This window comes from Anneissia japonica, unplaced genomic scaffold, assembly GCF_011630105.1.
Source record: "Anneissia japonica isolate Jap-2015-1 unplaced genomic scaffold, ASM1163010v1 scaffold288191_len216021_cov166, whole genome shotgun sequence".
Taxonomy (NCBI): domain Eukaryota; kingdom Metazoa; phylum Echinodermata; class Crinoidea; order Comatulida; family Comatulidae; genus Anneissia; species Anneissia japonica.
In genome coordinates this window covers 176,275-189,647 of record NW_022756005.1, presented here as the reverse complement: position 1 = coordinate 189,647, position 13,373 = coordinate 176,275, and the positions used below count along the sequence as shown (strand labels likewise).

Sequence of the window (13,373 nt, the reverse complement as noted above, 5' to 3'; positions counted from 1 at the left end):
CTAAGCTAATTCCTCCATGGTCTGTCCATTTGGACGCAATCTCGCCATGACGTCATGATAATGATAAACTAAGTAAGTTACCTTAATGTTTGCGAAATAAAAATGCTAGCTAATATTTTGTGTGCTTTCTATCTCACTAGTCTTGTTGATCGTAAATAGCCGATAGTATTTCCACTCACAATAGTGTAGTCGCAGTACTACTTGCACAAAAGTGAAATTCAATAAGAGGAGAAGAGGAAAAACCTCTTGATTGATTCTTAAATTACGCTGCACATGCAAAGAGACTAAATTAAAGTGATTGTTTTAAGTTTATCATATTTGTTTTTCATGGTTCGAATACGTCACAAGCTAATCAGTAGATAATAAATCATTATTTTTATAAATGTTAGTTTGCACGAATTATACAAGCAGGCATGATGAATACCAAGATTAATTGAAAAACTTTTTATGATGAGCATTTCAGTGGGGCCCAGCCAGCCCATCCTCCCTATTTTTTTTCTCAAAATTTAAAAGTGGAGAAAAAAGAAAATTAGGTCTTTATTTAAATTTAATTTAAGCCTGAGAATGCCATTTCCGGCCAACTAGAGGTGCCATAATCATAAATTTTACGTGCCCTCGCAAAATTTTTGTTTTATAAACGCCCGAAAATAACCTCAGAGGCCATCAATTTTTTTTTCTTTTTTCCTTTCCTTAGTGGGCCCTAGGCGTCACCCAGCCAAGGCTTGGGCTTACAGCCCAAGATTTCCTTATTATTCTATTCGTTTCCCCCACCCCACTCAATTTTCAACAATGGATAGACGCCCTTGGTTCAATTAGCCCCGTAAGGGGGGGGGGGGACGTGTCTCCCGCCAGTTTTCAGAGTGCCACTAAATTTGAATGCATGGGCCCTATACTAACTTTAGCGCTACTCACTTATCTATTCTGAATATGTTGTGCCCCACCCCTTCTTTGACAAGTTCTTGATCCGCCCCTGCCCTATTTTACAGTTAGGGACCGATTGAAACTCAGGCCTAATTAATTAGTAGGCCTATGGTGTAACTATTGGGAGTTATAATTTATATATTTGATCCCTTATTATAACTTCTTATTCATTCGGATCCGGTGTCAAAATAGTACCCTGCCACACACCAGTGACGTAACTAGGGCTCAGCCCCCAACGAAAACAAGTCTTTCCACCCCCCCCCCCATCCCCGGCGTCCACCAACTGGAAATTTGCCAAGCGAAAAAAAATTTATTTTGTAATCACTTTTTTGTAACTTATTAGGGCCTACATTATGATTTCATCATACTGTAAATGTATTGTCGGTCGTTACTCTGTAACTCGTTCTTTGTCAACTGATATACAATTCAAGTATTCGTTGCATGATTCTATGCCAAGTTCTACTGTATTAGGGCCTACAGGTATATCATTTTTTGTTTGTTTTGTTTTGTTTAAATTAAAGAATCAAGATATTTAATAAAAACTCAATGCTACCACCAATAATAGTAGAAAAAAACATGGACTTATTCCCCAGTCGTTATTTTAAACAGTTGCACAACCAAGCGTAATAATATTTTATGGATCTAATCACTGAGAAATATTTCATATACTGTAAATGATACATAATTTCTGTCCGTTTTCCGAGAGAGGTATATACAAGATATAATTATTTCTGAATACAGAATAAGAGATTTTTTAATTAAATAATATATTTTTAGATTTTGTATTTGCAAAATAGTTCTACTTTCTCGGATTAACACTGTGAACACAGCACAGTTATTAGGTTTTGTCCTTTTTACCTCGTGTCAGCCATCTTGGCAAAATGAGGTAAGTATGGCTTGTAAATTACACAATAATATAGTGGTATGCGTTGTAGATAACAATGTTTTTAAATAAATAAGTAGAAATATTAACATTAGTGTATCTATTTTGACCAATGGTGTATCAATCGTGACAGGCCTATGCTAGGCTAGGCCTAGCCTACTGCTGTACATCCAATGTATGAATTACCCAATGTATTATACATACAGTACCAGTGCAGTAGCCTAGGCCTAGTTACGATTCTGCACACCTATTTTCCTAGCGATTTTCCGCACAGATTTGAGCCTAGGCTAGCTAGGCCTAGCCTAGTTTTTGAAGCAATTAAATACTTTATAGTATGAGCCTAGGATAGTATGTATGAGCCTAGGCCAAACGGGATATGATATGACTTCTTCGGCCGCCGACACCTTCGGCCGCGCGAGATTTATATGGAGCGCCAGTTGGGCATTTCTCCACACCGCATGCTGTGGCGGCGTATGCCTAACTTTAAGCCTTTGCTAAACTAAATAATTGCTGTCATGTCGCACAGTATTTACGTATTTATTTTAGGTATTGTATGTATATAATAATTGCTTTCATGTACAGTACTATTATTTACTTATTTATTTACATTGAAGAATTGTAAAGCTTCAGTATTTTATTTGTTTTACAGAACAGTATTGTTATTCATTATACAATTTGAAACTGTCTGTAGGCCTATTCATTGTACAGTAATTCATATTTCCAGTATAAGCTCCAGTATTTTATTTATTAATAGACTACAAAAAAGCATTTTTTACTGTATTTTTATTCATATTTTTCGTCAGTTTCCTTTATCCACAAAATAGAATTTCGTCAAATAAAATTTAGAATGATGCACGTGCACAAATTTCGTCCTTTATCCACAAAATAAAACATTTTTTTAAATAATTTTATTTTTATGTCTGTTGTCTGTTCATGTTATCTTTTCATACAAGATCAGGTGTAAAAATAACACATTAGCGAGGGTGATGAAAGTGTGTTATTTACAAGAGTTTGAAAAAGAAATCTAGAGTAAATTTGTCGATCATTAGTCAATAAAAATTCTTTAGGAATATCCTCTATTCTCATGCCCTTAATGTACATACACTTTATATCATTAAAGCCAATCAATTAATTTACTCAATCAAATATTTAATTTATTGGTGATTTAAAATTCAGGTCTTTATATTTACATCTGAATAGTAAACAAGTGCACATGTAAAAAATGAGATCTTTAATCGATAACAAGCAATGATGTTTACCTTTAACAATTATTATCGTCAAAATGTTTAAAAATCTTGCAAATATGTTGCTTGTGTTAACCATGGTGTAAGTGGCAGCGCAAAGTGTGCCATGTTTAATTCGTTATGATTTTTTTCACAAATTATATAATTTTATCACTGAAATTTTAACAAACTATTAATATTAATTGTTGCGACATGTTCTGTGTGTATAGGCCTATCTGTAACAATGTAGGCTTGAGTGTTTCTGAAATTGAGGTTAAGAATTGAATAGATATAATAGCGCTCATTCAACCACTGTATATCAGCTTGACAAACAATAGCACGCATTCAACTTCCAATCGGCAAAGCACTCAAAGGGCGCTCCATACATTTTGGTGTTCGACAGGGCAGGGCCGAAGTTGGCCTAAAGCGGCCAAACATAACATAAAAAAGGAAAGTAATTTTAAGTTAATCTTTAAATTCTCCTAGCCCTAGGCCTATATATAGACTTATAGTGATATGATAGCATTATTATTATTTGTAAGTAAGTAAGTAACAAAAAACACTTAATTTCCTGATTTTCTGGATGTTACATTGTGCTGTAGCCGAAACGGTGGCATTCGACTCCCCATGATATAAAGACTTATTTATAAAGCTGAAGTTTGTGTCCCTTGCTTGGGTACTTTCAAAAGACTATCTCCTGTATGAAGCGAATTTCAAACACGATTTTGACATGTGTTTCTCCAACTTATTTTTGAATTGGTTGATTTCGTATCAATAGTATTTTTTTAGTGTAACACGAAGAGGTAAACTCACCAGGTCACTTGGGATCTAATGACAATGCACTTTTCAAGCAGTCACAGTTTTTTGCAGTGTACTTTTTCATTATTTAATTAAATAGCAATAGGAACCCCTGATAAAATGATTGCTCAATGGAGATCTCTGGTTTGGCAGTCAGTAATTACATACAGCTGTAATGATATAAATATATATATCAACTTTTAATGAACAACAAAAGCAATTAAATTAAAAGGTTTTTATTGACTTTTGAGATTATCCTTTTTGGGTGGGTCATGTACCATGGTGGTATGAGTGGTTTCTAATTAATGAATACTGGAACTTCAGGCCTGCCTTAAATTAATATTTAAGCCATATTTGAGATAAAAACCTTGTTTTCTTAGTTATTAACTTAATTATTTACATCTTTCCAGTAATCTCCGCTTGCAGAAACGACTGGCCTCCAGCGTTCTAAATTGTGGAAAGAACAAGATTTGGTTGGATCCAAATGAAATAAATGAGATTGCAAATGCCAACTCAAGTAAGTAAATAAAACCATGGTTGGTAGGGTATAAGTATTAATTATGCTGTTTATTTTAATATTTGTATTGGTATTTAGTATTGGAAGTAACAAAATAAAAAATTGATACCTCTGTGCACCAGCAAACACTGGACACAACCTGGCATTTTCCTGCAACAGGACCTTATACTTGAGTTGTGGTCAATGTATATGATAAAAAAATGCTACAACTCTGGTTGCAAAATATTCCAGGTCAGTGGTGAGGAGCACATTTATCTTTGGACAGTGTGAGAATACACCATCTGATTTGTATTAATATAGCCCATTCAAAAGAAAGTGCAGTATTAATACAATCACTGGCAAACACAATATGCATTAGTTAATGCATATTGTGATAATGCTCATTGAAAATACAGTAATTTAAAATCAAAATGTTGATAAAAATTGATAAATTCCTCATTTTTTATTTCCTTATTTTTAGGACAGAATGTGCGAAAATTGATCAAAGATGGGGTATAAGTATTAAATATGCTATTTATTTTAATATTTGTATTGGTATTTAGTATTGGAAGTAACAAAATAAAAATTAGATACCTCTCTTTGTGCACCAGCAAACACTGGACACAACCTGGCATTTTCCTGCAACAGGACCTTATACTTGAGTTGTGGTCAATGTATATGATAAAAAAATAGTACAACTCTGGTTGCAAAATATTCCAGGTCAGTGGTGAGGAGCACATTTATCTTTGGACAGTGTGAGAATACACCATCTGATTTGTATTAATATAGCCCATTCAAAAGAAAGTGCAGTATTAATACAATCACTGGCAAACACAATATGCATTAGTTAATGCATATTGTGATAATGCTCATTGAAAATACAGTAATTTAAAATCAAAATGTTGATAAAAATTGATAAATTCCTCATTTTTTATTTCCTTATTTTTAGGACAGAATGTGCGAAAATTGATCAAAGATGGTTTGATTATCCGAAAGCCGGTGGTTGTTCACTCAAGAGCGAGGGTACGCAAGAATACAGAGGCACGCAGAAAGGGAAGGCATACTGGTTATGGTGAGTCACAGGTTAACTTAAATTGTGCTTGTTTTTTGGTAAAGATAAGTAAAAAGTTCATTATTGAACATATATTTTAATACACTAAACATGGAGAAGATTGGCTTAAATATATTATAAATTGTATTTCTGGAGAATGTTAAGTGGCAAATACAAGCCAAACCAGTCACTCATTGCTAAAATCAATTTTGAGTTATTAATACAGGGTTAAAGAGTAGAATAAGAGCTATACAATGGTAAAATCATTCAAATCTGACATTTCCATATGAAGTTACAAGCGCTTAAACATACAGAACAAAATATGAAAAATCAGCCTTCAAATTTTATGATTCCAGGCATTATGCAAAAACTATCATCAAATCCTTAAAAATAGTTGTTTTAACTTTGAAAATGGGGAAAATAACAGCATAACATGATGTATAGAATATAAAGCTTAGCTTAGTGCAATAAAATAGATTTTTAAAAGTTTGACATTCGAGCATGTTTTGGCCATTTTCCCTGGTACACGATTTGCGACGAGTGACTGGTTTGGCTTGTCTTTGCCACATATATGGGACATTTTTTTAGTTTTTTTTTTTTCATGGTGTACTATTGTTACTTTCCCATATGTACCTTCAAACAAAATAGTACTGTATTAGTTATTAAGGGTGAGGGATAAAATTAATACTTTAAAAATATCAGGTTGAGTTTTCTAATTTGTATATTCAAGTTTCACCAAATATTAAATGCCAGGGCTAATGTTGTCAATGTATCAAATCTTGTCTTTGCTTTTTTATTGTTTTATAGGTAAAAGGAAAGGTACTGCAAATGCTCGTATGCCAACCAAAGTAATCTGGGTCAGAAGAATGCGTGTACTGCGACGTCTTCTTAGAAAGTACCGAGAGAACAAGAAGATCGACCGCCATTTATACCACAAACTTTACCTAAAATCTAAAGGTAATGTGTTCAAGAACAAGAGGGTACTCATGGAATACATTCACAAGAAGAAGGCCGAAAATGCAAGAAGCAAACTCCTTTCGTAAGTGTTTAAAATTTAAATTTCGGTCCTAGTTTTTAGTGTAAGACAGGCCTGTTGTTAAATTTGTTGAGCGAACATTATTTTTGAAGAATTCGAAAGCTCTGTCCAGACTATCAAATTTTATTTGACAAAAACATGTGACATGCCTAAATATAATCAAGATGACATCACATCATGGCCATATATAGGCACATGACTATATATGGGCATACATCAGTTTTTGTTAAATATAATTGGACAGTGCTTGAGAGGAAGGCGTAAAAAACCTAAAAATACAAGTTTTTGGATTTATTCGGTGTAAACACCAAGGATAGCCCACGAAAGTCTAGAAGAAGAATTATTTTCAGTGGGGTCCTTCTGGTGGTGATTGGGCAGTACACCGGGAAACAATCCCCTACTCCTTTCCGAAGAGTGTACTGCGTTCTTTAACGTGCACATGGGCCATAATGCACACAGGACCAACGGCTTAAAGGTCTCATCCGAAAGACGGTGTGCTATTGTAACTTGTATTTCAGCCCTCTAGCTGAAACACAAGGAGAGGCAGCGATGGGAATTGAACCGGGGACCTAGAGATCTCCACGGTTCAGCGCACACACAGCGGCTACCACCAGATTAGCCGACTGAGCTAGCTGCTCTCTCTGCTATGTAGCAGATATTTCTGCCAATTATCATTTAAGTTGGGGACAAAATGAAAATATAAAGTACTGTAACACAGTGCGCCCTTAGGCCATTGCTACAGATCCTATCAAATACGATGATAAATGCTTAATATTGAATTGTGAGAAAGAAAATTATAGACTTCTTGGCAGCAGCATGCATTGTATATATAAAGAAAACAAATACTGTATTTGTATCTTAAATTTACTTTTTTTTTTTTGTGGTGGTAACTGTGCTAACAGGCCAAAAATATTAAAATGGGCAGTAGGTTTGCCAACAAGGTACTGTATGTAAAGTCTAGCCAGCAAAAAAAGCTTCTTAGCTAAAAACAGCATTGTTTTGCTGGCAATAATCGATTTGAAAGGGCAATCTTTAGGCTTCTAACTCCTGGTACCTGATCATAAGAGTGGAGGGGGTGGGTGGCTCAATTTTTATCTTTTAAAAAGTATGCTTTTCCTGTGAACCCCTACTTTCTTTGAAAAAGTATGCAATAAAATTACAGCAAGTTGAACTCACCTAAGCTGAATCCAAAATTGACTTGCAGATTGTTAATTAATGGAAAACAACAATTTGTCATGTAAAATAAGATTGACTTAGAAATTATTCGAGTTAGGCAAAGTCAACTTAAAATATTGTTGAAATAAATAAAATAAATATAATGCAATTATATGAGTTAGCATAATATAATTTACATTGCACACAAATGATATAAAATTTCTTATGTTTAGTATTAAGTGCACTAGTGTTTATAAAGTGTTTTTATGATTTTCATCACAGTGACCAAGCTGAAGCTAGGAGACTTAAGACGAAGGAGGCTCGTAAAAGGCGTGAAGCTCGTATTACACAAAAACGTGATGAATTGCTGAGCTCTTACTCAAAAGAAGATTAAAGCTATTAATCATCTGGCTTACCTTTCTGTACAACAAAAAAGTCACAATGCAGAAGCAAGGAATCTCAACAGGACAGTATATTGCTTACCTGTTACAAATGGATTATACTTCATTTCATGTGTTGCGCATGATTTTTCTTTGAAAAAAAAATTAAAATATAATTGTATCTGCAGGAAGTTTGTGAATGACTTTGTTTTTCTTTTGTGTCTTGATTATACAATTTGGATAGATTTTGATTTTAATGGAATTTTTTTGTTCACATGGTCATATTCATATGCTTGATTAAGGTGTTTAACACGTTGACTGCCAGACCTGTTTTTTTAAGGTTTCTTCTTGTGTGCCAAAACAAGGTTACATGTACAAACATACATTTTTGAATTTTTTTCTAGTCATATATCATCAAAATGATGTGTCTAAGAAATTGGTGGGAAAATATTGAAGAACGAGTAAACTCGTTGACAGTACTGTGATAGCACTTTTGATTGACTGTGCCAAGTGCGAGTTATCGCATCCGCTTTTGCCATGGATTGGTATATGTTCAAACGGCGCCCCACTTGAGCTGCTCGAGTGTACTAATGGCAACATAAACATACATACTGTACATCATTTGTACATCATCTTCTAGGTGTATCTTCCCCAAACTACCAGCCGTTGAGTCTGGTTTTACAATGTATAACAAAGAAGTAATAAATGCTAGAATGTTACCCCGATTTTGACGAGTATACGCGTCCCTGGCGCCCTGAGCAACACCTGGTGGAACGAGTATACTTGTCGCTGGCAGCAAACATGTTAATTAGAGTGTGGAAAATATGGATAAAAAAAATTGCAAGGAATTACAGAATGAGCATATTTTTTTAGCATGTGATCAGTGCCGTATCTAAGGGTGTGTGGTGATCCCCTAAAAAAGCTTGCACACAAGTTTTCGAAGCCCAAAAATCACACTCAAGTACTGTAGTTAAAGATCCCCTTATTTTCCGACCTACTTCCTCACTCATTCATCGAGCTACTCAACCTTCGTATCCACCATTTCAAGTCTGGATACGTCAGTGCATGTACAGTACCTGTAATAGACTTGACACTTTAATAAACAATACCAACACATTAACAACTACTGTACTACTGCTGCTGGTAGTAATAAATACAAAAAAACTATGAACGTCATATTAAATCTGTTAACAACACGGCGGAGCGTTTTTGAATGTTGGAGGGGGTGGGGCCATTTCATAAGGTAACAAGTCCAGTATGCGAGTGAAGCGAACATCTAGGCTGGGGCCAGGGGCCACCAATGGCCCTGGTTGGGGGTCTTCTGGAAGCTGATGGATATTTGACAAATTTGGTGAATTGTATTAGTTATTTTATAGGTATCAAGCTACTGTAATTTTGCTTCATAATTGTCATAGTCTGTATACAGTAATTGGCAACGGCAGCGGCGGAACGTTTTTGAAAGTTGGGGCCCCCCATTTCATAAGGTCCAGTATGCGAGCAAAGCGAGCTTCTAGGATGGGGGGGGAGCCGGCTGGGTCCCCTTGAATCCACCACTGGGTATCCACAGCAGATGGAGAATTTATACCACCTCCCACCATGGTTGGGGTAAGAAAATTTGTGATTATGGCACCTCTAGATGGCTGGAATTTACACTCTCGGACTTAAAATTTGAATATAATTTTCCGTATATCTCCATCAAAAAAAAAAAAAATTGAGCAATTTAGCCTCTCCCCCTGCCCCCCCCCCCCTCTTGAAAGCGCCACAGATTTCCGAACAAAGTCGAAGTTGAGATTGCTTCCACGATCTCAATAGATTAGGCCTATTTATCATGAGAGTTATCCTTGATATGGGGTCCCCGACGAAAACTTCACTTTTCCCCCGATGGATAAAAATTACCCTTCTATGTAGCCCGGCAATGATACGCCAACTGTGGCGGGTCCAGGAAGTCGAAATAGAGTGGTTCCAGGGAGGTTCTTGCGCAAATAGAATGTCTACCCACCTCAGCCCCACAATCATAAAAAATTATGATTATGGTCGGAAATGGCACTCTCGGATTAAAAATTGAATACAATTTTGTCTGTTTTCTCCATTTTTTTTTTTTTTTTTGAAAAAATAGGATGATGTGGTCCCGTGCTGACTGGGTTCCCCATTGAATCTGCCACTGTTCAATATAACACTTGACATAGCCTATCAATTTGTTTCACAAATGATTAATTGCTAATGTCAAGCGAAAGATTTTTTATTCAAAAGATTTTTTTTTTTACTCAATACAGTTTTTATTCTGTAGTTAACCTTCAGAGAACATTATTTTTAGAAAATGGCCTAATTAAATATCTTATTGTTTTCGTTAAATTAGATAGAGTTTAAATGTGTAAATATATTACGCTAGTTTTAAGGTTTACTGTATGCCAATCAGTTACACTTACTATACATCTTCGTGGTTAGCATAAAGAGAACTAGAATTTGTCGCTCCATTATTAGGAGTGTCTACCTCCCCCCATATGCCTAAATACAGAATTCACGAATGCAGGCGATTTTTTCTTCATGCTCGAGGGTGGGTTTCAAGGAAACTTTACAGACGCACGTATATACGCGTCGACGTCAATCAACATTTGGTTGCTCAACTCAAAAAGGGAACTTGTAATGTTCGTTAGAAAATGAAAAAAAAAAAATCTATATTTTATACTACTACTACTACTAATAATAATAATAATAGGTCAATTTATAAGGCGCAAAAACATGGTGTAAGCACCAAATAATAATAATAATAATAGGCCTAATAATAATAATAATAATAATAATGACATTGCAGCGTTCGTAAAATGTTGGTCACTGGTGTCGGGAAAAGTCACAAAAGCCCCCCCCCCCAGGCTTCCGCCGCCTTTGGTAATTGGTTAGTAAAATTAACATTTTGAGAAAGCTCCAGAGAAGGCAGCTGGCTTTGTGGGAGTCCAGCCAGGGATAGGAATATTCACACTAGAAGCTTCTGAATTTCAGCCATATTAACTACTGTATTTTAACTACTTATTAACTACTCTTGTTTAAACAACTTTATGCTTGGGGAGAGTATGTACCCCACTGCGGATCCAGTAAAAATCTGTGTAAGGGGCCTTGTGCGAAGCGAAGGAGAGGGTGTTACGTTGTATAGTTGATGTGCACGCAACTTCTACAGGCATCATTCAGCCTGTGCTTTCCAAGGGCGTCGATCCGTTGTGAAAAGTGGGGGTGTGGGAGGACGAATTGCAAATAAGGAAGTCTTTACGGATGGAGTGTAGACCAAACAGTCCCACCATGTTTGGGGCTGAGGTAAGAAAATTTATGGTTATGGCACTTTCAGACTTGTTCTCCACTTTTTTGCAATAACACAAAGCAAAACAGGGAGTTTGGAGTTGATAATGCTGTACAATTTCTAATTGACTCCTACTATAGGTTTGTGACCCGTGCTCTGATAGAAACCCACCATAACCGTCTATCAGTAAAAGTCACCGGCTAACCTGATAGTCACCCAGTGAGTATTCGTTAGATTAATCAATTTTTCACTATACATGATAACGCAAAAATTATTTTGTTCGGGTTTATAATGGCTACAGCTCAGGGGGTGGATTTATCAAAAATCATCTTAAATTCGTCTTAAATCCATAAATCCCAGGCCAGGTCTTTTAAGATACAGAAATATGATATATTGTTCAGTTTTTTTTTTTTTTTTTTTTTTTTTATTAAAAGTGTCTATTCTGGTAATCTAGAGGTACTATTTCCTCAAATTTTTGCACCTCAGCCCCAACCTTACCAAATGTCCCCCTCCACCTTTCAATATAGAACTGCACCCTTCCCTGAGTATGACATTAAACTCCATTGAGTCGGCACCTAACTCAGATTATGGCTTGGTGACTGCAGGCGAGGGTGCATAAATTTGTTTTTAGGATGTGATCGGTTTTTCATGCCCCATTTTCATGATTATGACTACAGTATTTTGGATAAAGAATGTTTTGAGCAGTGGTGGATTCAAGGACCCCCACCCCTAATTTTTTTTAATGGAAAAAAAGAAAATTATATTCAAATTTAAGTCTGAGAGTATAATTTCCGGCCATCTAAAGGTGCCCTAATCATAAATTTTCTTACCTCAGCCCCAACCATGGTGGGGCTGAGGTGGGTGGTTCCTTATTCTCTGAAATCCCTCCCTTGGTCACCTCTCTTTCGAATTTCTAAATCTGCCACTTTTCAGTTATTATTGTTAGCTTTACTAATATTTATGATGTGTCTATTTTTCACTTTATCCTCTCAAAACAGTCCTAAAAACGTTCAGAGTGCGATTCCCCTAGACCCCAGCCGTAGGGAGAGGATACCTCACCCCCACTCGGTACTAGGTACCCCGCATAACGGCTCCACCCTTTCAAAATCCTGGCTACGTCCCTGATGGCGAGATTGCGTCAAGTAACATCGGAGTTCGTAAACTTGTGTGGTATCACACTTAAATAAGTCTAAATAGACAGACCTATCCGTGTCCAAGCTGTATAATTATTGTTTAATAACGCCTATATAATAACATTCAATTGACTATCTATATTTTTTTTAATTAGGAAAAACAGGAATCTATGTATGCAGATAATATTGAATACTAGTATATACGAGCCTCAATACCATACAAAACGAATAAATCGTTTATAGCAGAAATTGTACACTTTTGAGTTTGTAAAAATGTTGGCCTAATTGGTTTACACGCTTTCAACTTTAACAACGTGCAGTACATTGTTTTCATTAGCAGCTGATAACCGCTGCACCCATAAAACGGATGGAGTGGTTACTGAGATGGTTACGAACTGTACAAACAATTGCGTTTTTACTCAGTATTAGTCCGGAAATACGCACCGCACTTGGAACAGAGCACAGGTGATGTTGTTTCCACTCGCTTTGAAATGTGGGGTGTAAACTATAAAAGGTTGGTGAAAAGTGGGAGGGAGAGTTGATATGATGTCCCCTACTTTGAACTTTTTTGGGGGGGGGGTGTGGACGTGTCCCCCCCCGATCGACCCCATGTCGCTTTCAATATCATTTTTTTTCCTTTTTCGCCTCTTCCTCCTTTTATTTATTTTCCTTTCATTAAGGGGAGGCCAGCTCTAGCCCCTCCGGTCCGCCCCTGTACCCTTTTGCCACCATTTGGTTGAATGCCCACGACCCGCCTTTTTTGGAATAACATGCTGTTAGGTAATACCATGGACCTATAATAAGTCCATGGTAACACTGTACGCGATTCATTATTGTTATCTCTTTCGTTATGTACCACCGCTGAATTTAAATTTTCATCACGTAACACGAATGACGTAATGCGGGGAATTCCCAAGAAAGGCTGGCACCGTTCTAGTGGTGGTTCTAGTTATTTCAAATTTATTTTGTAAGTGGCTGTAACATGCATTTTTTGCAGAAAAATTATGA

The 13,373-nt window shown here is 36.2% G+C and overlaps 1 protein-coding gene across 1 annotated transcript; it reads left to right on the top strand.

Moving 5' to 3' along the window:
- The first annotated feature begins 1,777 nt into the window (after positions 1-1,777).
- Positions 1,778-8,134, top strand: LOC117123820 (60S ribosomal protein L19-like). Its single transcript, XM_033269849.1, has 5 exons — positions 1,778-1,807; positions 4,236-4,342; positions 5,271-5,393; positions 6,180-6,411; positions 7,846-8,134. The coding sequence occupies exons 1-5, from the start codon at positions 1,803-1,805 to the stop codon at positions 7,955-7,957; spliced, it is 579 nt and encodes a 192-aa protein (XP_033125740.1). The 5' UTR covers positions 1,778-1,802; the 3' UTR covers positions 7,958-8,134.
- The last annotated feature ends 5,239 nt before the right edge of the window (positions 8,135-13,373 follow it).

What these genes read in the sequence shown, in the direction of transcription:
- LOC117123820 (XM_033269849.1), top strand. An exon ending in GATTGCAAATGCCAACTCAA is followed by an intron (nt 4,343 to 5,270) that starts GTAAGTAAATAA and finishes CCTTATTTTTAG; the next exon opens with GACAGAATGTGCGAAAATTG. An exon ending in GCAAGAAGCAAACTCCTTTC is followed by an intron (nt 6,412 to 7,845) that starts GTAAGTGTTTAA and finishes TTTTCATCACAG; the next exon opens with TGACCAAGCTGAAGCTAGGA.